The sequence below is a fragment of the Aquarana catesbeiana genome, linkage group LG05 (genome assembly GCF_042186555.1).
Source record: "Aquarana catesbeiana isolate 2022-GZ linkage group LG05, ASM4218655v1, whole genome shotgun sequence".
In the NCBI taxonomy this organism is placed as follows: domain Eukaryota; kingdom Metazoa; phylum Chordata; class Amphibia; order Anura; family Ranidae; genus Aquarana; species Aquarana catesbeiana.
Genome location: NC_133328.1, coordinates 365,841,162 through 365,861,805, shown reverse-complemented (window position 1 = coordinate 365,861,805; position 20,644 = coordinate 365,841,162). Strand labels below are relative to the sequence as shown.

General features: G+C 42.7%; 1 protein-coding gene across 3 annotated transcripts in view; it reads left to right on the top strand.

The window, feature by feature from the left end:
- The window catches only part of LOC141144852 (vacuolar protein sorting-associated protein 4B-like), a 146,708-nt gene that overhangs the window by 29,822 nt on the left and 96,242 nt on the right, over nucleotides 1-20,644 (top strand). For 2 of the 3 annotated variants that reach the window (XR_012244475.1, XM_073630933.1), the window contains exon 6: nucleotides 13,845-13,949. The exons of the other annotated variant lie outside the window; for it this stretch is intronic. Coding sequence is in view for 1 of the 2 variants with exons in the window: in XM_073630933.1 (XP_073487034.1) it covers nucleotides 13,845-13,949 (105 nt within the window). In the remaining variant the exon portion in view is untranslated. The remainder of the gene's footprint in view (nucleotides 1-13,844; nucleotides 13,950-20,644) is intronic. 3 annotated transcript variants of the gene reach the window in all.

Genomic DNA, 20,644 nt, shown 5'->3' with positions numbered 1-20,644 from the left:
TGCCCCCTGTACAAGGGCCAGAACTTTCCTGTTCTACATTGGGATCCTTGCGACCTCAGCAAGGTTCCCGGGCGTTTCCTGTGCATCCATTATTGGAGCAGCTGATTTACGCTGATTGGGACCACCCGGACAGAATATACTTACCTCCAAAGAGGTTTTCTTTTCTGTCCCCGATGGAGGAAAAATTCAAAAAAAGGTGGGATATGCCTTTAGTGGATGCTGCTATTTCTTCAGTAAATAAAAGCTTAACCTGTCCAGTGGATAATGCCTAAGGGTTTAAAGATCCAGCAAATAAAACGCTGGAATCCTTACTAAAGGCCTCCTTTGCGGTGGCCGGGTCAGCAGTACAACCGGCTGTTGCGGCTATTGGGATCTGTCAATCCCTGAAAGACCGTTTTAAAAAATTGGTCAGGAACCTGCCTGTTCAGGAGGAATATTCTGACGAATTGTCAGAACTTCCTCGCGCTTTGTGTTTTGCAGTAGACGCATTAAAGGACTCAATCCAGCAGATGTCTCGCTTTGCGCTGCTCTCAATACATATGCGCAGAGTCTTGTGGCTAAAGAACTGGTCAGCCGAGAAGCCATGCAAAAGGCTGCTCGCGGCTTTTCCCTTTCATGGGGAACGTTTGTTTGGAGAAGATCTGGATAAGTATATCCAAAAAATCTCAGGCGGAAAGAGCTCCTTGCATCCTGTGAAAAGAAGGAATAAGCAGCCTTCATTTAAAATTCCGAATGCTCCTGGGCCAGGCGCTTCTTCTCCCAAGAAGTATCGATGGCCTCAACCACCTGCCTTTAGGAAACCTCAACGTCAAAAAAGACCTTGGACTCAGAAGCCAAACAAGGCAAATGCCAAGTCCTCCTTGTGAAGGGGCGCCCCCACTTTTACAGGTGGGGGGCAGACTGCGGCGGTTCGCAGATGCTTGGGCAAGGTTGGTGCAGGACAAGTGGGTTATTTCCACTATAACACAGGGTTACAAAATAGAATTCCAGGATTTTCCCCCAAATCGGTTTCTGATATCAAGAGTCCCATCGGACCCAGAGAAGAAGAAAAGCCTATTCCTAGCCTTAAAACAGCTAAGAAGGCAAGGGGTGATTATCGAGGTTCTGCACAAAGAAAGGTTCAAGGGGTTTTATTCGAACCTATTCACAGTGCCAAAGCCAAATGGGGAGGTAAGGCCCATTCTGGACCTCAAGTCCCTCAATTCCTTTCTAAAGGTCCAAACCTTCCGGATGGAATCTGTTCGTTCAATAATTGCATCCTTAAAAAAAGGGGATTTTTTGGCATCCATAGACATCAAGAATGCGTACCTGCATGTGCCGATTTTCGGCCAACATCAAAATTTTCTACGCTTCGCAGTAGAGGGGTGTCATTTCCAGTTTGTAGCACTTCCATTCGGTCTGGCAACGCCCCTCGAGTCTTCACAAAAGTGTTGACTCCGGTATTGGCTTCTCTAAGGTCCCAGAAGATATCGGTGATAGGATATCTAGACGACCTTCTGTTGAAGGACCGGTCCTATTCCACCCTGATAGAGAACATTTCAACTACTGTTCATTTTCTGAGATGCCTAGGTTGGATTCTGAATATGGACAAATCGGCTCTTCATCCAGTTCAAATTTTGACATATCTAGGCCTGATCCTGGATTCGACCCAAGAAAGGGTGTTTTTACCCCCCTTGAAGGTCAGCTCAATTGTGGAGCTGGTCAGGAAGGTCAAAAGGGTAAAAAGACCCTCAATTCGATTGTGCATGAGACTGCTGGGAAAGATGGTGTCATCTTTCAGCGCAGTTCCCTATGCGCAGTTTCACTCCAGGTTGTTCCAGAGAACTATCCTAGAGGCTTGGAGCAAGTCTGTCTTAGCCTTGGATCATCCAATGTCTCTATCCCCAAGGATAAAACAGGACCTCTCTTGGTGGTCAAAGACCAGCAATTTAAAAAACGGGAAGCCCTTTCCACCGGTAACTTGGAAGGTGGTAACTTCAGACGCCAGTCGTCTCGGCTGGGGAGCAGTATTGGAAGAGGCCTCCGTACAGAGAAAATGGTCCCAGGTAAAGAAAACCTTGCCTATCAATCTGCTGGAGAGTCGAGCAGCTTGCTTGGCCCTCATATTCTGGACGGCCAGGCTGCGGGGGTCTCCGATCAGAGTCCATTCCGACAATTCCACGGTGGTGGCATACATCAACCACCAAGGGGGTACCCGGAGCTGGGCAGCCCAAAGAGAAATAATTAGGCGTATTCCTAAGAGAAACTATTAGGCGTATTCCTTTGATCCTATTAACTAGGAAATTGGTCTTTTTGGTGGCTATAACCTCAGCAAGAAGGGTCTCTGAGTTGGCCGCCCTTTCTTGTGAGAAACCCTTTCTGTTTGTTCATCAGGACAAGGTGGTAATGCGGCCCCGTCTGGATTTTTTACCCAAAGTGGTTTCCAGTTTTCACTTGAATCAGGATATCGTTTTACCTTCCTTCTTTCCTAATCCTAAGTCTAATGCCCCGTACACACGGTCGGACATTGATCGGACATTCCGACAACAAAATCCTAGGATTTTTTCCGACGGATGTTGGCTCAAACTTGCCTTGCATACACACGGTCACACAAAGTTGTCAGAAAATCCGATCATTCTGAACGCGGTGACGTAAAACACGTACGTCGGGACTATAAACGGGGCAGTAGCCAATAGCTTTCATCTCTTTATTTATTCTGAGCATGCGTGGCACTTTGTGCGTCGGATTTGTGTACACACGAGCGGAAATTCCGACAACGGATTTTGTTGTCTGAAAATTTTATAGCCTGCTCTCACACTTTGTGTGTCGGAAAATCCAATGGAAAATGTGTGAAGGAGCCTACACACGGTCGGAATTTCCCACAACAAGGTTCTATCACACATTTTCCGTTGGAAAATCCGACCGTGTGTACGGGGCATAAGGAGGAAAGATTGCTCCATTCACTGGATGTGGTGAGAGCTGTCAAGGTTTACTTTGATATGTCAGCCCTTTTTCAGAAGTCTGACTCACTTTTTGTTCTGCCTGAGGGTCCTAAAAGAGGACAGGCAGCAACTAGTTCTACAATCTCTAGGTGGATTTGTCAGGTCATTATCCAGGCCTATGAGTTGAAACACAAGGTTCCACCTCGATATCTCAAGGCTCACTCTACCAGAGGAGTTAGTACGTCATGGGCAGTGCGCCAACAAGTGTCTATGGCTCAGGTTTGCAAAGCGGCCGCTTGGTTTTTGGTTCATACATTCGCCAGGTTTTACCGACTGGATGTTAGATCTCAAAAGGAGACTGTTTTTGGCCAGAGCGTGCTGCAAGCCGCTTTATAATTTGAAGCCTAAAAAAAGGGGGATTTAGGAATGTTCCCTCCCCTCAAAGGCATTGCTTTAGGACATCCCAGATAGTCATTACTATGGTGCTCTGTGTCCCGTGATGTACGATAAAGAAAAATGGATTTTTAAAACAGCTTACCTGTAAAATCCTTTTCTTGGAGTACATCACGGGACACAGAAGTCCCTCCCCTCTTTTTCTGGGATCTTCATTGCTTGCTAAAAAAGATAAGATAAGATATACTTTATTGTCATTGTATACATACAACAAAATTTTTTCGGATACCCTTTACAGCAGCAATAAAAACTTTTCTCAAGAAAACCACACATACATACTCCTCGCACATGCCCACATATCTATTTAAATATATCAAGATATAAAATGTTATTTAAAAATAAATAAATAAAAGAATGTTAAAATTCTACATAAAATTCCTAAAACACTGTACCTGATGGGATTATGGACAATACGGCCCTAGGAAAAAAACTATACTTTAAGCGATTAGTGTGCGTTTTAAGTGTTCTATATCTTTTCCCTGATGGCAATGGGACAAACACATTGTAACCTGGGTGGGTTGGATCAATACTAATAGCTTTTGCCCGCTTTTTTAATCGGCTGGCATATGCTGTGTCCAAATTTGGTAGATCTGTTCCTATGATCCGCTGTGCTGTTTTCACCACACGAGACAGGCACTTCTTATCCTCTGCCCTGCAGCTGGCATACCACACTACAGCGCAGTGGAGAAGAATACTCTCAATGGTACAATGATAGAAATTGACCAGAAGCCTTAAGGGCAATCCAGTCTGCTTCAGTCTCCGAAGGAAAAACAGTCTCTGCTGCGCTTTTTTCACTAGAAAAAAAGTATTTTGAGACCATGACAACTCCCTTGTAATATGCACTCCCAAAAATTTAATAGTGTCCACCCTTTCCACCTCCTCACCACCTATATGAACCGGGCAATGATTGATCTTTCTTGATCTCCTATAATCCACTATTATTTCTTTTGTTTTTGCCGTATTGAGTATTAAATCATTTTCTCTACACCACTCAACCAAATGTTGAATTTCCTGCCTATAAGCTGTCTCATCATTATCTTGTATGAGTCCCACTAAAGTGGTGTCACCAGCAAACTTCACTATAGTGTTAGACGCATGTATGGGAGTACAGTCGTGAGTGAACAATGTAAACAAGGCCGGACTTAACACACATCCCTGTGGTACCCCTGTATTCAAAATAATAGTGTTAGACATCTGATCTCCTATTCTCACCATTTGTGGCCTGTTTGTTAGAAAATCCATAATCCATGAGCGCAGCAATGGACATAGGCCCAAAGCTTTTAACTTTTTCACTAATTTGTCAGGGACTACTGTGTTAAATGCAGAGCTAAAATCAATGAATAACATCCTAACATATGTGTTTGGGTGCTCAAGATGTGTCAAGGCAGCATGCAATGCAATAGCAATTGCATCATCTGTGCATCTATTTGCACGATAGGCAAACTGATACTTATCCAGATCAACAGGAATGCTTGCCTTAAGATGTGAGAAATTTATAGCAATCAGATGGCCAACCACTTTCTTCCTCTTCTGTTTCCTATTTTTCATTTATCCCCATTGGTATAGTTTCTTAAAATTAATCAAATGCGTTTAGATTGATTGAACATTTATCTTTTACAAAAGTTCAGTCCCTTAAAGTGTTACTAAACCCACAACAGTAAAATCAGTCTGTATATACCGTAAAGCATGCTTGTTTTACTCACTGCAGAACCTAAGGGGTTAATCATGTGCATTGTGCAAAAAAGGCTATTTGATCCTGTCCTCTCTGACCTTCCCATTCTTCCAGAGTGCCCAATTTATCTCCTGATAGTACAGAGCCTTGGGGACACTCTGCACATGCTCAATTTGGTGTGTATTGCTGGAGAGTTTTGTTTTTTTTCTTGATAGGGTGCATGTGATCAGCACAGGGCCAATCATCACTGTCCAGACAGAGGGTCAGGGGTCCTGTAGCCTGATAGGACAGTCAGAGCAGAATAAAACTCCTCCTACAAGCTTTAACCAGGCACTGATAGAAGTCATAAGACTGCTATATACTGCTGATGAGAAAAGGTATTTAGCAATTTATATTTACTAAAATAATTGCATTACCATGTTCTGAGTACTGTGGGAGACCATATATATTGATTGCACTGGGTTTAGTAACACTTTAAAGTAGTTGTAAACTCTTACATATACCCCGTGAAGTGACTAGTCCCAAGTGATACACAGAGATGAAACAAATCCTCCTACATAATCTGTACCTTTTAATCTGCAGCCCTCTCTCCTCTACATCAGTTCAAAGTACTCAGATCAAAGGATTTTTCTTAGCAGCAGAAAGCAGTGGGCAGGGGCCTGACATCACACACACTGCAGAGCAAAAGCACAGAGTTCCCTGTAATCTGAGAGCTGTACACAGGTTCAAAGAAAATGCTTTGTTAATTTTTCATGACCACTTTTATGATCAAATTGATAGCGATTTATCGTTGGTTTCTTTTGTCACTGTTAATGAGGCTTTAGCTAAAATTAAACAATGCAGTAAAAATGCCCTACTTTTGAAATCTGGTATTAAATTAGCATTTTAGGCTTTTGCCCATTTGTCCAGCTTAATTTCTTTTGCTGGATTTTTTAATTTGACAGGTTTTCCTTTTTCAACAAATGTTTGCCTACCGGCTGTTTCCTTGCATGTTCCTATTTTGAATCTTTCTCTAGTATTTTTTTTAGAATGGGATGTTGTTTTTGAATTAGGTTTTGATTTAGTGCGCTATTATTTGGACAATACTTTTGTTTTTCTGTTGTTTTGTTCTTTATGTGAGTTTTTGGAGTTGAAAAGTCTTTCCGAACTACTGTACACTTATGCCCTGTACACACGGTCAGATTTTCAGATGGAAAAAGTGCGATCGGATTTTGTTGTCGGAAATTCCGATCGTGTGTGGGCTCGATCAGACTTTTTCCGTCGGAATTTCCGACGCACAAAGTTTGAGAGCAGGATATAAAATTTTCCAACAACAAAATCCGATCGTTTAAATTCAGATCCTGTGTACTCAAATCCGACGCACAAAGTGCCACGCATGCTCAGAATAAATTAAGAGACGAAAGCTATTGGCTACTGCCCCGTTTATAGTCCCGATGTAGGTGTTTTACGTCACCGCGTTCAGAACGATCAGATTTTCCGATAACTTTGTACGACCGTGTGTATGCAAGACAAAGACAAGCTTGGCCCAAAATCCGTCGGAAAAAATCCGATGGATTTTGTTGTTGGAATGTCCGGTCAATGTCCGATCGCGTGTACAGGGCATTAGGCTTAATGTACATGGGACATTTTTACAACCTCTCCTGAACAATTTAACTTATTAACAGATAGTAACCCACGTTTAAAACATCCGTTTTGCCGCGTTTACATGCCGGGTTTAGCAGCGATTTGCCGCGTTTGCGTTTGTTTTTTTTATATATAGCCAAGAATGAAAAACGCCTGTAAATGAAATGCGGCTAAACATGAGTTACCGCGTTTGGGCGCATTTAGAAGCGTTTGGCTCTTGAAATGCCTCTAAACTCAGCGTCTGAGCTCATTTTTTTGCTTTCCATAAAAGGCCTCTAAACCCAACTGTCTAGAAATGACTATAAACGACCCCGTGTACATGTACTGATAAGATAACATAGAGGAGCGTTCAGGAGCAGTTGAAAAAAATGCCCAACTGCTCCTAAACGTCTGTTTAGCAGCAGCAGTGTACATAAGGCCTTATGGTTTGCCAGTGGCTAAGGCCTCATGCACACGAGATGCTGTTAAACACGTGTTCAGAGGCAGTTGGACACTTTTTTCAACTGCCCCTGAACCCATTCAATGTTATCCTATGTGTCCATGTACACAGTCTCATTTTTTGGCGTTTTTAAGCAGTTGCGTTTAACCTCGTTTTTCCAGAAGCAAAAAAATGGGTTCAGATGCAAAAGTTTTCCACGTTTCAGAAGCCAAATGTGGCTAAACGTGGATAAACGCCGGTACTGCGTTTAGCCGCGTTTGCGTTTTATAAGTGTTTTTAAAGGAACATTTTATGACCCAACTTTGAGGCCCCATATCTCGGGGCCACTTGGTGCTAGGAACCCCAAATTTGGATATGTTATAGTGTTAGTCCAACTGGGGTTCCTAGCACCAAGTAGCCCAGAGATATGGGGCCCCAAAGTCGGGTCGCAAAATGTCAAGCACTTCTGCAGCAGAGAATTACATTTTCCAACCCGAATTTGGGGCCCCATATCTTGGGGCCATATAGTGTTAGGGACCCCAAATTTGGATATGTTATAGTGTTAGTCCAACTGTGTTAGCACACCACATTTGGGGTTCCTAGCACCAAGTAGCCCCGAGATATGGGGCCCCAAATTCGGGTCGCAAAATGTCAAGCACTTCTGCAGCAGAGAATGACATTTTGTGACCCGACTTTGGGGTCCCATATCTCGGGGCCACTTAGTGCTAGGAACCCCAAATTTGGATATGTTGTAGTGTTAGTCCAATTGTGTTAGTACACCAAATTTCCTAGATATGGGGCCCCAAATTCGGGTCGGAAAATGTCATTCTCCGCTGCAGAAGTGCTTGACATTTTGCGACCCGAATTTGGGGCCCCATATCTCGGGGCTACTTGGTGCTAGGAACCCCAAATGTGGCATGCTAACACAGTTGGACTAACACTATAACATATCCAAATTTGGGGTTCCTAGCACCAAGTAGCCCCAAGATATGGGGCCCCAAAGTCGGGTCGCAAAATGTCAAGCACTTCTGCAGCAGAGAATGACATTTTCCGACCCGACTTTGGGGCCCCATATCTCGAGGCCACTTAGTGCTAGGAACCCCAAATTTGGATATGTTGTAGTGTTAGTCCAATTGTGTTAGCACACCAAATTTGGAGATTTGGAGTTCCTAGCACCAAGTAGCCCCGAGATATGGGGCCCCAAATTCGGGTCGGAAAATGTCATTCTCTGCTGCAGAAGTGCTTGACATTTTGCGACCCAAATTTGTGGCCCCATATCTCGGGGCTACTTGGTGCTAGGAACTCCAAATTTTGTGTACAAACACAGTGCAACTAGCACTACAACATATCCAAATTTGGGGTTCCTAGCACCAAGTGGCCCCAAGATATGGGGCCCCAAATTCAGGTCGCAAAATGTCAAGCACTTCTGCAGCAGAGAATGACATTTTGTGACCTGACTTTGGGGCCCCATATCTCAGGGCCACTTAGTGCTAGGAACCCCAAATTTGGATATGTTGTAGTGTTAGTCCAATTGTGTTAGCACACCAAATTTCCTAGATATGGGGCCCCAAATTCGGGTCAGAAAATGTCATTCTCCACTGCAGAAGTGCTTGACATTTTGCGACCTGAATTTGGGGCCCCATATCTCAGGGCTACTTGGTGCTAGGAACCCCAAATGTGGTGTGCTAACACAGTTCGACTAACACTATAACATATCCAAGTTTGGGGTTCCTAGCACCAAGTGGCCTCGAGCTATGGGGCCCCAAAGTTAGGTCTGAAAATGTCATTCTCTGCTCTGCAGACACTTCTAGACGCAAACGCGGTAAAACGCGGCTAAACGCGGAATGCAAACGCGGCAAAACGGGCGTTTCTAAACACCGGTTTCAGCTTTTAAAAACATGTGTTTAGCAGAGTTTGCACTGGCGTCTCGTGTGCATGAGGCCTTAGATTGATAGTTTCAAGATATATTTTTTACTTGGAAAAAATATTATTAAATGAATTACAATCGTTATTGCCCTTCTGTCTTTTGCTGCTTGTGTTATGACTGTTGGTAAGATTTTTTTCTTGTAGTTTATCCTTTGCCTCTTCAGGTTAAAAATCACTATTTGCCCATGTTTGACTTCAGAGATAAATGTGGATATGTTTATATGGGCCCAATTTTAAATGATTTGAACTGAAGGCCACTGTGGCAGGACAATTTTGTTCTAAATGAGGATTTTTAACTGTTTACTTATTCTGCTGGCTTTTTGGTTTCATAGCTGTTTAGCATACGTATTGTTCTGTGATCAATGGCCTTCAAAGGGGATGCAAAAAGCTGCAAATAACATTGTGCTCTTCAAACTTTTCCCTGTAGTCATCACTGTTAAGATTTCGGGTCCCTACTTTGTTTAGCAAACTTATTTTAATGTAATTACGAATCAAGGGCATTCTTTACGTTTTTATTGTCCAGCATCTAAATCCTTTTTTTTTAACAAGCTGTTTGTTTATCTCATGCATTGGGTGTCTGAAATTCAACTTTTGAATCAAAGCCAAAGTTCAAAGTACCTCGTAAAGAGTATACCATTGTTGACGCCATATCTTATTTCCAGATGGATCGGTGCAAAATGTTGTACCTGATACCTATTCTGAAGGTTTTGTGTGCCCATAACACTGTCGGACTTGACAATAATTCGATTTTTTGCCATAATGTCGCAGTCCCAATAAAAATCACAGATCGTCCCCATTACTAGTGAAAAAAAAATGAATAATAAAAATGCCATAAAACTACTGTATCCCCTATTTTGTAGACGCTATAACTTTTGCGCAAACCAATCAATATACGCTTATTGCGATTTTTTTTTTACCAAAAATATGTAGAAGAATACATATAAACCGAGGGAAAAAAAAAGTTTTTTTTATATATTTTCAGGGATATTTATTATAGCAAAATGTAAAAAATATAGTGTTTTTTCAGAATTGTCGCTCTTTTTTTGTTTATAGCGCAGAAAATAAACACAGAGGTGGTCAAATACCACCAAAAGATAGCTCTATTTGTGGGAAAAAAAGGACGTCAATTTTGTTTGGGTGTAACGTCGCACGACCGTGCAATTGTCAGTTAAAGCAACTCAGTGCTGAATCGCAAAAAGTGCTCTGGTCAGGAAGGGGGTAAAATCTTCCGGGGTTGATTTGTTGCAGTTATGTGTGGTGGTTTATCTTGATGATATCCTCATATTTTCCAAGTCCCTGGAGAGCCACCACAAAGATGTCTGTCGTGTGCTTCAGAAACTAAGAGAGAACAATCTCTATTATAAATATGTCATTTCCGCCTATCAGTGCCCATCAGTGCCGCCTATCAGGCTGGTTTTTCGATAGACCCAGAGAAACTTTCAGCAGTCCTACAGTGGTCCCGACCCGTGGGTTTACGCTCCCTGTAGCGTTTTCTTGGCTTTGCCAACTATATCGGAAGTTTATTCGTAACTTCTCGTCTCTGGTCAAGCCCCTGACTGATATGACCAGAAAGTATGGTAACCCACAGAGTTGGTCTCCGGAGTCCATTAAGGCCTTTGAGAGTCTCAAGGCTGCCTTTGTTTCTGCTCCTGTGGTGGCAGGTCCTGATTCTACGTTACCTTTTATACTTGAGGTTGATGCTTCTGAGACTGGAGTTGGCACCCTTCTGTCTCAACGTCTTACCTCTGAGAGCGCTATGAATCTTTGTGGCTACTTTTCCAAGAAATTGTCACCTGCGGAGTACAATTATGAGATTGGTGACAGAGAGCTGTTAGCGATCATTTTAGCCCTGAAAGAATGGAGACTTATCCTCGAAGGTACCACTGTGCCAGTTCTCATTCTTACTGATGATAAGAATCTCACATTCTTGTCTGAGGCTAAACGCCTCTCTCCCAGAAGGGCGTGATGGGCTCTTTTCTTGTCTAGTTTCAATTACATTGTCTCATTCTTACCCAGTTCTAAGAATGTAAGGGCTGACGATTTGTCACAACAGTTTTCCTCCATTTCCAAGATGGAGTTCCTGTGATTCCTCCTGATCATATTCTGGCTACGGTTCGCACCAGTCACACATCTCCTTTGGGTGACAAAATTCTTGTTGCTCAGGTCCATGCTCGTCCTGAGAAACCTTGTGACCGCTGCTTTGTCCCAGAGAGTCTCTGTACTGCCGTGCTCCAGACTTACCATTCTCCCAGGGCTGCTGGCCACCCTGGGAAGAATCAACTCTTTTGGGCCATTTCCCAACAATTCTGGTGGCCTAGTCTACGTGCTGATGTAACTTCCTTCGTAGCTACCTGTTCCGTGTGTGCTCAGAGTAAGACTCCACAACACCTTACAGTGGGCCTCCTACAACCCATACCCAATAGAGAGAGGCCCTGGACCCAGCCGTCTATGGATTTCGTTGTGGAATTACCCAACTCCAAGGCCAACACAGTTATCCTTATGGTAGTTGACCGGTTCTCGAAAATGTCTCATTGTATTCCACTTAAGAAGTTGCCCACTTCTAAGGAACTGGCATCCATTTGTGCTCGGGAGATCTTTCGCTTACATGGGCTACCCAAAATGATTGTCTCTTAGTTTGTGTCCCGGTTCTGGCGAGCCTTTTGTGTACAGTTGGGAATTCAGCTTGCTTTCTCCTCTGCTTATCACCTGCAGTCGCCGCAGAATGCGCCAATCAGTCCTTGGAGCAATTCCTACGTTGCTATATTTCTGACCATCATAACAACTGGTCAGACCTCTTACCGTGGGTGGAGTTTGCTCACAAAAGTGCCTTGAATTCTGCTACCCGATTGTCCCCGTTTATGGCGAAGTATGGTTTCCAACCTTCCATGTTGCCTGACTCATTTGTTCTGCAGAGTATTCCTGCGTTAGAGGAGCATCTCCGTGGTCTTCGTTCCACTTGGGCACAGGGCCAGGAGGCTTTGCGACATGCTAATGATAGGTACAGACTCCATGCTGCCCGCAGACGCCTGCCTGTGCCTACCTACCAGGTTGGGGACAGGGTCTGGCTGTCATCTCACAACCTCCGACTTCGTGTTCCCTTTCTGAAGTTCGCACCTTGGTTTATTGACCCATTCCGTATTCTTCGCAGGACTAACTCAGTGGCTTACGCATTAGACCTTCCTTCTAATATGCATATCTCAAATGTATTTCATGTCTCCTTATCTCGCTGTAAAGAGAACCTGTCATGCCCTATTACAAGGGATGTTTACATTCCTTGTAATGGGATAACCAGTGATTAAAACTATCTTTTGAAAGGGAAAGTGTAAAAATTTTTTTTTTAAATAAAATAAACAATAAAAAAAAATGTAAGCCCCCCTGTCCCCTCGTGCTCTCGAGAAGAAGCAAACACATACGTAGGTTGTGTCTGCATATGTAAATGACATTCAAACCACACATGTGAGGTATTGCCATGAACGTTAGAGCAAGAGCAATAATTCTAGTGCAAGACCTCCTCTGAATCTATAAACTGGTAACCTGTAAAAAAATGTAAAGCATAGCCTAAGGAGATTTTTAAGTACCGAAGTCTGGCGCCATTCCAGAGTATACGCAGTTTTAAAGCATGACATATCAAGTATCTATTTACTCGACGTAACATCATCTTTCATATTATACAAAAAATTGGGATAACTTTACTGTTTCGTTTTTTTTAATTCATGAAAGTGTTTTTTTTTTTTCAAAATAAAATCGCGTTTGAAAAATTGCTGCACAAATGCCGTGTGACAAATGGTATTGCAATGCCTGCCATTTTATTCCCTCTGGTACAAAAAAATATATAATGTTTGGGGTTTCTGAGTAATTTTCTAGCAATAAATGATGATGTATATGTTATGTAGGAGAGGAATGCCTGTATTGACCCAGTATGAAAGCAGTTAAAGTGTGAAAAATATACAGTACTGTGCAAAAGTTTTAGACAGGTGTAAAAAAAAAAGCTGCGAATTAAAAAAAGAATAGAAGTTCAAATATTTGATGGGACCACCCTTTGCCTTCAAAACAGCACCAGTTCTTCTGAGTACATTTGCACACAGTTTTTGAAGGAACTCGGCAGGTAGGTTGTCCAGACATCTTGGAGAACTAATCACAGATGTTCTGTGCATGTAGGCTGCCTGAAATCCTTCTGTCTCTTCATGTAATCCCAGACAGATTTGATGATGTTGAGATCAGGGCTCTGTGAGGGCCAAACCTTCCAGAACTCCATGTTCTTCTTTACACTGAAGATAGTTCTTAGTGACATTGGCTGTATGTTTGGGGTCATTGTTCTGCTGCTGAATAAATTTGGGGCCAATCACAGGCCTCCCTGATGGTATGGCATGATGGATACGTATCTGCTTGTATTTATCAGCATTGAGGACACTATTGATCCTGACCAAATCTCCAACTCCTTTTGGAGAAATACAGCCCCAAACTTGCAAGGAACCTCCACAATGCTGCCTGCAGACATTTAGTAATGTTCATCTCTCCAGCCTTTCTGTTAAAAAACTGCCTCCTGCTACAGCCAAATATTTTGGATTTAAACTCCTCAGTCTGGAGCATGCGCTTCGCTTCCGTTTTTTTGTTCCCAAGTTCCTATGTTTATGTGCATAGTTGAGTCGCTTAATCTTGTTTCCACATCGGAGGTATGGCTTTAAGGCTGCAATTCTTTCATGAAGACCAATTCTGGACATACTTCCCCAGCTAGAATTTCCATTTAGTAACTTACCCACATTGATAAGGAACTAATCTTTGCACTTTGTGTCAAAATATAAAATCCATTTTTTTTTTTTTTTTTTTGCAGGTTCTATCTTCAATGAAAACCCAAAAGTAAAATGGAGTGGCGTTGCAGGTCTGGAAGGGGCCAAAGAAGCTGTGATTCCAATTAAATCTCCCTATCTCTTTACAGGTAGTTATTCTGTACAGCAAACTGGGAGTTTTACAAAGTTACTTTTATCTAAGCATGCACAAAGTAGCAAAACCACCCCTTGTTCCTTGTTCCTTGTTTGGAATTACTGTGTGCAGCAGCTATATAATATTGCTAATATTAAACAAACATTAATCATGTATAAAGTTTTATTTTCCTAACTTGTTAGTTACAATCACATGGTAAAGGTGAGAGTAATCAATTGAGAGGTCAGTTGCTAGAATAATTGCTCTCGCTCTAACTATCACGGCGATACCTCACATGTGTGGTTTGAACACTGTTTTCATATGTGGGCGCGACTTACATATGTATTCGCTTCTGTGTGTGAGCTCGGCGGGACGGGACGCTTTAAAAAAATTTTCTTTTTTTTTTTTATTCATTTTACTTTTTATTTTTACACTGTCCTTTTAAAACATTTTTTGGGTCACTTTTATTCCTATTACAAGGAATGAAAACATCCCTTGTAATAGAAAAAAAAAGCATGACAGGACCTCTTTAATGTGAGATCTGGGGTCAAAAAGACCTCAGATCTCACATTTACACTAAAATGCAATAAAAAAAATTTATAAAAAATAAATGTCTTTTTTTTTTTTTTACAAAAAAAAATTTCCCGTGTAAGACCATTGGGCAGAAGTGACGTTTGACGTTGCTTCCGCCATCCAATGGTATGGAGCCTAGTGGGGGCCATCTTTCCCTCACTTGGCTCCAGGCTGTTGAGAGGAAAGGACGTGATCGTCTCCGCCGCTACCGACGGCTCCGGTATGCAGCGGAGACGACCGGAGGGGGGGGCCTCTCCCGCCCCCGCTAAAAGTGATCTTGCGGTGAATCCGCCACAGAAACCACTTTTATTTGAAAGCGGACCGCCCGCTGTTGAAGAAGATACTGGGGTTATGGCAGCTAGCTGCTGCCATAAGAATGGTATTCCACTTCAAACAGCCAATGTACAACGATGGCAGGTGGTCCACAAGTAGTTAAAACAAACTACTGAGCTGGCCAGAACTAACTCTGGAGGGAGTCTATTCCACATTTTCTCAGCTCTTACTGTGAAGAAACCTTTCCATATTTGGAGATGAAATCTCTTTTCCTCTACATAGTTACATAGTTAGTAAGGTTGAATAAAGACACCAGTCCATCCAGTTCAACCTGAGTGAGTGTGGGTGCGTGTCTACAATCCCTATTTTTATTTAAGGTACCCATATAGCGATGGATACGATGGATGTAGTGAGTGCCCCCTTATCCTCTGCGATGACCTTAATGTGACCTTAATGTGAATAAGTCAGCATCAAGTTCACTATATGGATCCCTTATGTATTTGTAAATGTTGATCATATCCTTCCTTAACCACTTCAGCCCGGAAGATTTGGCTGCTCAGGTTCAAGAGGTAAACCTTAGGGTCAACCCCAAGGACAAAAGAAATCCTGGGGCAGAAAACCTACAAGACAGAATACTAAAACAATGGCTTTGAAATGGCAGAGCTCAATTCTTTTAGAATCTGTCAGTGGATGCCATCTGGTCCAGTTGCTTTATCCACCTTGATTCTGTCTAAATATTTGTGGACCATATCACTTTTGAGCCATTGTGGATCATTTGGGGCTGTGTCATTACCATCCCCATTATGGACTTGCACTCCCCCATGCTCCTTTGTATACACAGAGCTGAAGAAGGTATTTAATACATTGGCCTTCTCTTTGTCCCCAGTCACCCACTTCAGATTATTTTGTAAAGGGCCTACATCAGTGATGGCGAACCTTGGCACCCCAGATGTTTTGGAACTACATTTCCCATGATGCTCAACTACACTGCAGAGTGCAGGAGTATCATGGGAAATGTAGTTCCAAAACATCTGGGGTGCCAAGGTTTGCCATCACTGGCCTACATGCTCAGACCTGACCTTTTTACTATTAATATATTTGAATAATTTCTTGGGGTTTGTCCTACTATCTTTTGCAATTTATCATTCGTTTTGAATTTTTGCATCCTTGATTTCCTTTTTACATATTCTGTACCGTCAACCACTCATTTATCCAGTAGTGTAGTGGACTTTGTCAGCCAAAATTCACCTTTCCTGACCACAGCCAAATCCTGGTTTTATAGCTGGAAGGTACTACCCTTATCTCTCATAGGTAAAAGAAATGTGATTAAGATGAAACTGCTCTCTTTTTTTATATGTGCTTCAGAATTCTCCTACCTGGATTCCACTGTCCCCCTTCAAGCAACTAGATTCATATGTTCTACTTCCTATGGAATAATGGATCCCCACAACTCAGTTTATCTATATTGAGGCAGTCCTTAGCAGGGCTTTTTTTCAGCAGGAACGCGGGGGAATGCAGTCCCGGCACCTCCTGGACTGACTATATGTAATGGCAAGGGGTGCTGAGGTGTGCTGCAGGGTATTGATGCTTACTGCTGGGGGATCTATTCTAGCTGGAGGGGATCTATTTTTGCAGGGGGGTCTATTGTTGCTGAGGAGGTCTAGTGTTGCTGGTGGGGGACCTATTGTTGTTAGGGGTGGGTTTATGTTGCTGGGGGCCAGTTGTTGCTGAAGGAGATCTACTGCTGGGGGAGGGGTCTATTGTTGATGGCTGCCAGAGAGTCTATTAACCAGTTCTCGACTGGCGCACGCCGATGTACGTCGACAGAATGGCGCGGCTGGGCAAATGGGCGTACCTGTACGTCCATTTGAATTCCCCGCCGTGCCATTGCGTGCGCACCGCCCAGGAGCTCCGTGAGTCGGGTCGCGGGTCCCGTGGACTCGATCGCTGCGGGGATACCTGTGATCGCCTCACGGAGAGAACGAACGGGGAGATGCTGATGTAAACAGCATCTCCCCGTTCTGCCTAGTGACAAGTGTCACTGATCACAGCTCCCTGTCATTGGGAGCTGTGATCAGAGTAATGACACTGCTAGCCCATCCCCCTACAGTTAGTAATCACTCCCCTAGGACACACTTAACCCCTCCCCGCCCCCTAGTGGTTAACCCCTTCACTGCCAGTGTCATTTACACAGTAATCAGTGCATTTTTAATCGCACTGATCGCTGTATAAATGACAATGGTCCCAAATATGTGTAAAAAATGTCCAACATGTCCGCCATAATGTCGCAGTCACAATAGAAATCGCTGATCGCCGCCATTACTAGTAAAAAAAAAAATTATTAATAAAAATGCATAAAACTATCCCCTATTTAGTAAACGCTATAACTTTTGCGCAAACCAATCAATAAACGCTTATTGCAATTTTTTTTTTACCAAAAATATGTAGAAGAATACGATCGGTCTAAACTGAGGAAAAAAAAATGTTTTCTTTATATATTTTTGGGGGATATTTATTATAGCAAAATGTAAAAAATAATGCGTTTTTTTCAAAATTGACGCTCTTATTTTGTTTATAGCGCAGAGGCGATCAAATACCACCAAAAGAAAGCTCTATTTGTGGGAAAAAAAGGAAAAGAAAGGCGCCTCTAAGTGCAGTATGTAAAATTTAATAGAGTGCACAAAGGGTTAAAAGCACTTACAAGATTGTTGAGTGTTAAAAGACATGATAAAATCAGGAGTCCTCATCTGTGGCATGTGTCCATCCTCAGCACGGTGGTAGAGAGCCGTGTAGAGCCGTCCAGCAGCTGTAAAGCGTTCTCATGCGTGTTGAAAAGAGGAGGCAGCAGGGAAGCCTGTATTCACTGCGGGACACACAAGGCTGATGGTGTCAGTGTAAAGAAGGGGGTGGTAACGCGTTTCGGAGCATGTGCGGCTCCTTCGTCAGACCTACGCCCACACTCCTCCAGCTGGCTTATAAATGGTGAGGGGGAGGAGCAAGGGGAGGAGTGTGGGCGGATACTAAATACACAATGATAAGGGAAGTGACAGATGTATTATGAGGACGGCCAAGACGACCGTGCACTCGCAAAATGGATTATTAACGTCAGTGCTATATACAATGAAGTCCTGAAGGAATTTGAAACAGGGGTACAGGGCACAGATGTCAGTGGTTAAATTAACAATAATAAATAAATAAATATACAAACATAAGGTTGACATTGAATTAATATACAGGTGTGTTACATGGTCGGCCGGGTGTCTATATGAATGTGTTATAAAGGCGGCCGGGCATTTGTACACATGCAAATAGGGTCGTAAGTCTAATGTTGAGTTGACAATGAATAAATCTACAGCCGTGTTACAAGGGCGGCCAGGCCTTGTAACACGGCTGTAGATTTATTCATTGTCAACTCAACATTAGACTTACGACCCTATTTGCATGTGTACAAATGCCCGGCCTCCTTTATAACACATTCATATAGACACCCGGCCGACCATGTAACACACCTGTATATTAATTCAATGTCAACCTTATGTTTGTATATTTATTTATGTATTATTGTTAATTTAACCACTGACATCTGTGCCCTGTACCCCTGTTTCAAATTCCTTCAGGACTTCATTGTATATAGCACTGACGTTAATAATCCATTTTGCGAGTGCACGGTCGTCTTGGCCGTCCTCATAATACATCTGTCACTTCCCTTATCATTGTGTATTTAGTATCTGCCCACACTCCTCCCCTTGCTCCTCCCCCTCACCATTTATAAGCCAGCTGGAGGAGTGTGGGCGTAGGTCTGACGAAGGAGCCGCACATGCTCCGAAACGCGTTACCACCCCCTTCTCTACACTGAAACCATCAGCCTTGTGTGTCCCGCAGTGAATACAGGCTTCCCTGCTGCCTCCTCTTTTCAACACGCATGAGAACGCTTTACAGCTGCTGGACGGCTCTACACGGCTCTCTACCACCGTGCTGAGGATGGACACATGCCACGGATGAGGACTCCTGATTTTATCATGTCTTTTAACACTCAACAATCTTGTAAGTGCTTTTAACCCTTTGTGCACTCTATTAAATTTTACATACTGCACTTAGAGGCGCCTTTCTTTTCCTTTTTTATATCTTCAGAGTTGCTTCTCCTCTAACCAAAGTGCTGCCAGAAGTGCCATCTCATCACTATCATCCCTCTGACCAGCTACCCACCTCCACCAGAGCGCCCTTATCACCTCTCTATTTGTGGGAAAAAAAGGGCGTCAATTTTGTTTGGGAGCCACGTCGCACGACCGCGCAATTGTCAGTTAAAGCGACGCAGTGCCAAATCGCAAAAAAAGGCTCTGGTCAGGAAGGAGGTAAAATCTTCCAGGGCTGAAGCGGTTAATGCTGGCTGTGTGGAGATCTGTTGATGCTGCCGAAGTCTATTGTTGCTGGGGGTGGGGGGATTTTGTTGTGGGTGGCACATTGTTGTTAGCAGGGATCTATTGTTGCTGGCCGAAGGGGATCTATTTTACTGATTTTCTTGATATCATTACCAAATTCCATACAAATTACTTAGCACCACAAAATGATACTTGGTTCTGTATTGTCTAAAAGGGATGGTACTGGGAGATGGGTAGGTAATGGAACCAAGGGATGGTGCTCGGAGGTGGGTAGGGGCGGGAAAAAGGGGTGACTCGGAAAAGGGGAGTTCCTGCACCTATTGTTTGAAAAAAAAAGCCCTGGTCCTTAGCCTTAGGGTTACTACTCCCAAATTTTTTTTCAATACTTCCTGGCTGGGCAGCTTGTGTATACCCACAGCTGGCTTACTGTTAAACGGGATAATTCTGCAGTTGTGGTAGAAGCTGCCATTCTTGGCTCGTATGAGACATTGCAGTCTCTATACAAAAACAAAAGTTTTAGCTTTTAAAAGGACACATTTTGCTAAAATGGGGACATTTCTAAAGAATGAACTGAAAGGTTGGAGTAAAATGACAGGAGTAAGTAATCAATGGGCACTATTAAAGTCTACCATTCTGGAGGCAACTAGATTATATGTCAGGCAAGTTAGTAAGAATAAACTAAAGAAAAAAACAATATGGTTTACCAAAGAGGTAAATAGGATAGTAGAGGAAAAAAATTAGCATATAGAAAGAGCACAGAAAGAGGAGGAAATCGCTAAGTCTATTAAGAAAGGAGATAAAACATTTTTTAGGTACATTAGTGATAAAAGAAACAAATACAATGGGATCACTAAAATGAAGACTGGGCACAATACATATGTTGAGGGAGATCAGGATGTAGCAAACAATTTAAACAATTACTTCTGTTCAAGTTGTGGAATCTTAATTCAATCTTATTTTATTGAGAAAGGGAAAATGTACAGTAGACAGTTATGTCATACAAAAACACAAAAAATAGAAATAGACATCATTGCGATACTGGTAACATATCATCTCATGTTTTAAACAATTTGTGAGCTTTTATTGATATAGTTTGATATTTAAGCCTGCGTAGCTATATCGTCTAAGCTGATTAAAGTGCAGGTGAGCACCACTATCCACTCAGCGAGTGGCGTCCACCTATTGCAAACAAGCTAGGGCTATTGTTACTGTGCTACATGTATGTTCTCTGATGGGGAAGCTCAGTGTGTGTCACATTATTGGTCTGATGAGATTAGAGAGTATGATTTAGGTGATCGTGTAGCGCTGTAACATATAAGGGGAAAGGGAAAAAGAAGAGTAAGAATAGAGGGGACAAGGGAGTAAGGAATACAGATATTAAGAGAAAGACATTCCATTCTGGTTACACAGTTGCATTGGTGGAGTCCTCTGTAGCCCATGGAATAAATTCCGCAGAGTAGCAGAAGATAGACCACGAGGTCCAGGT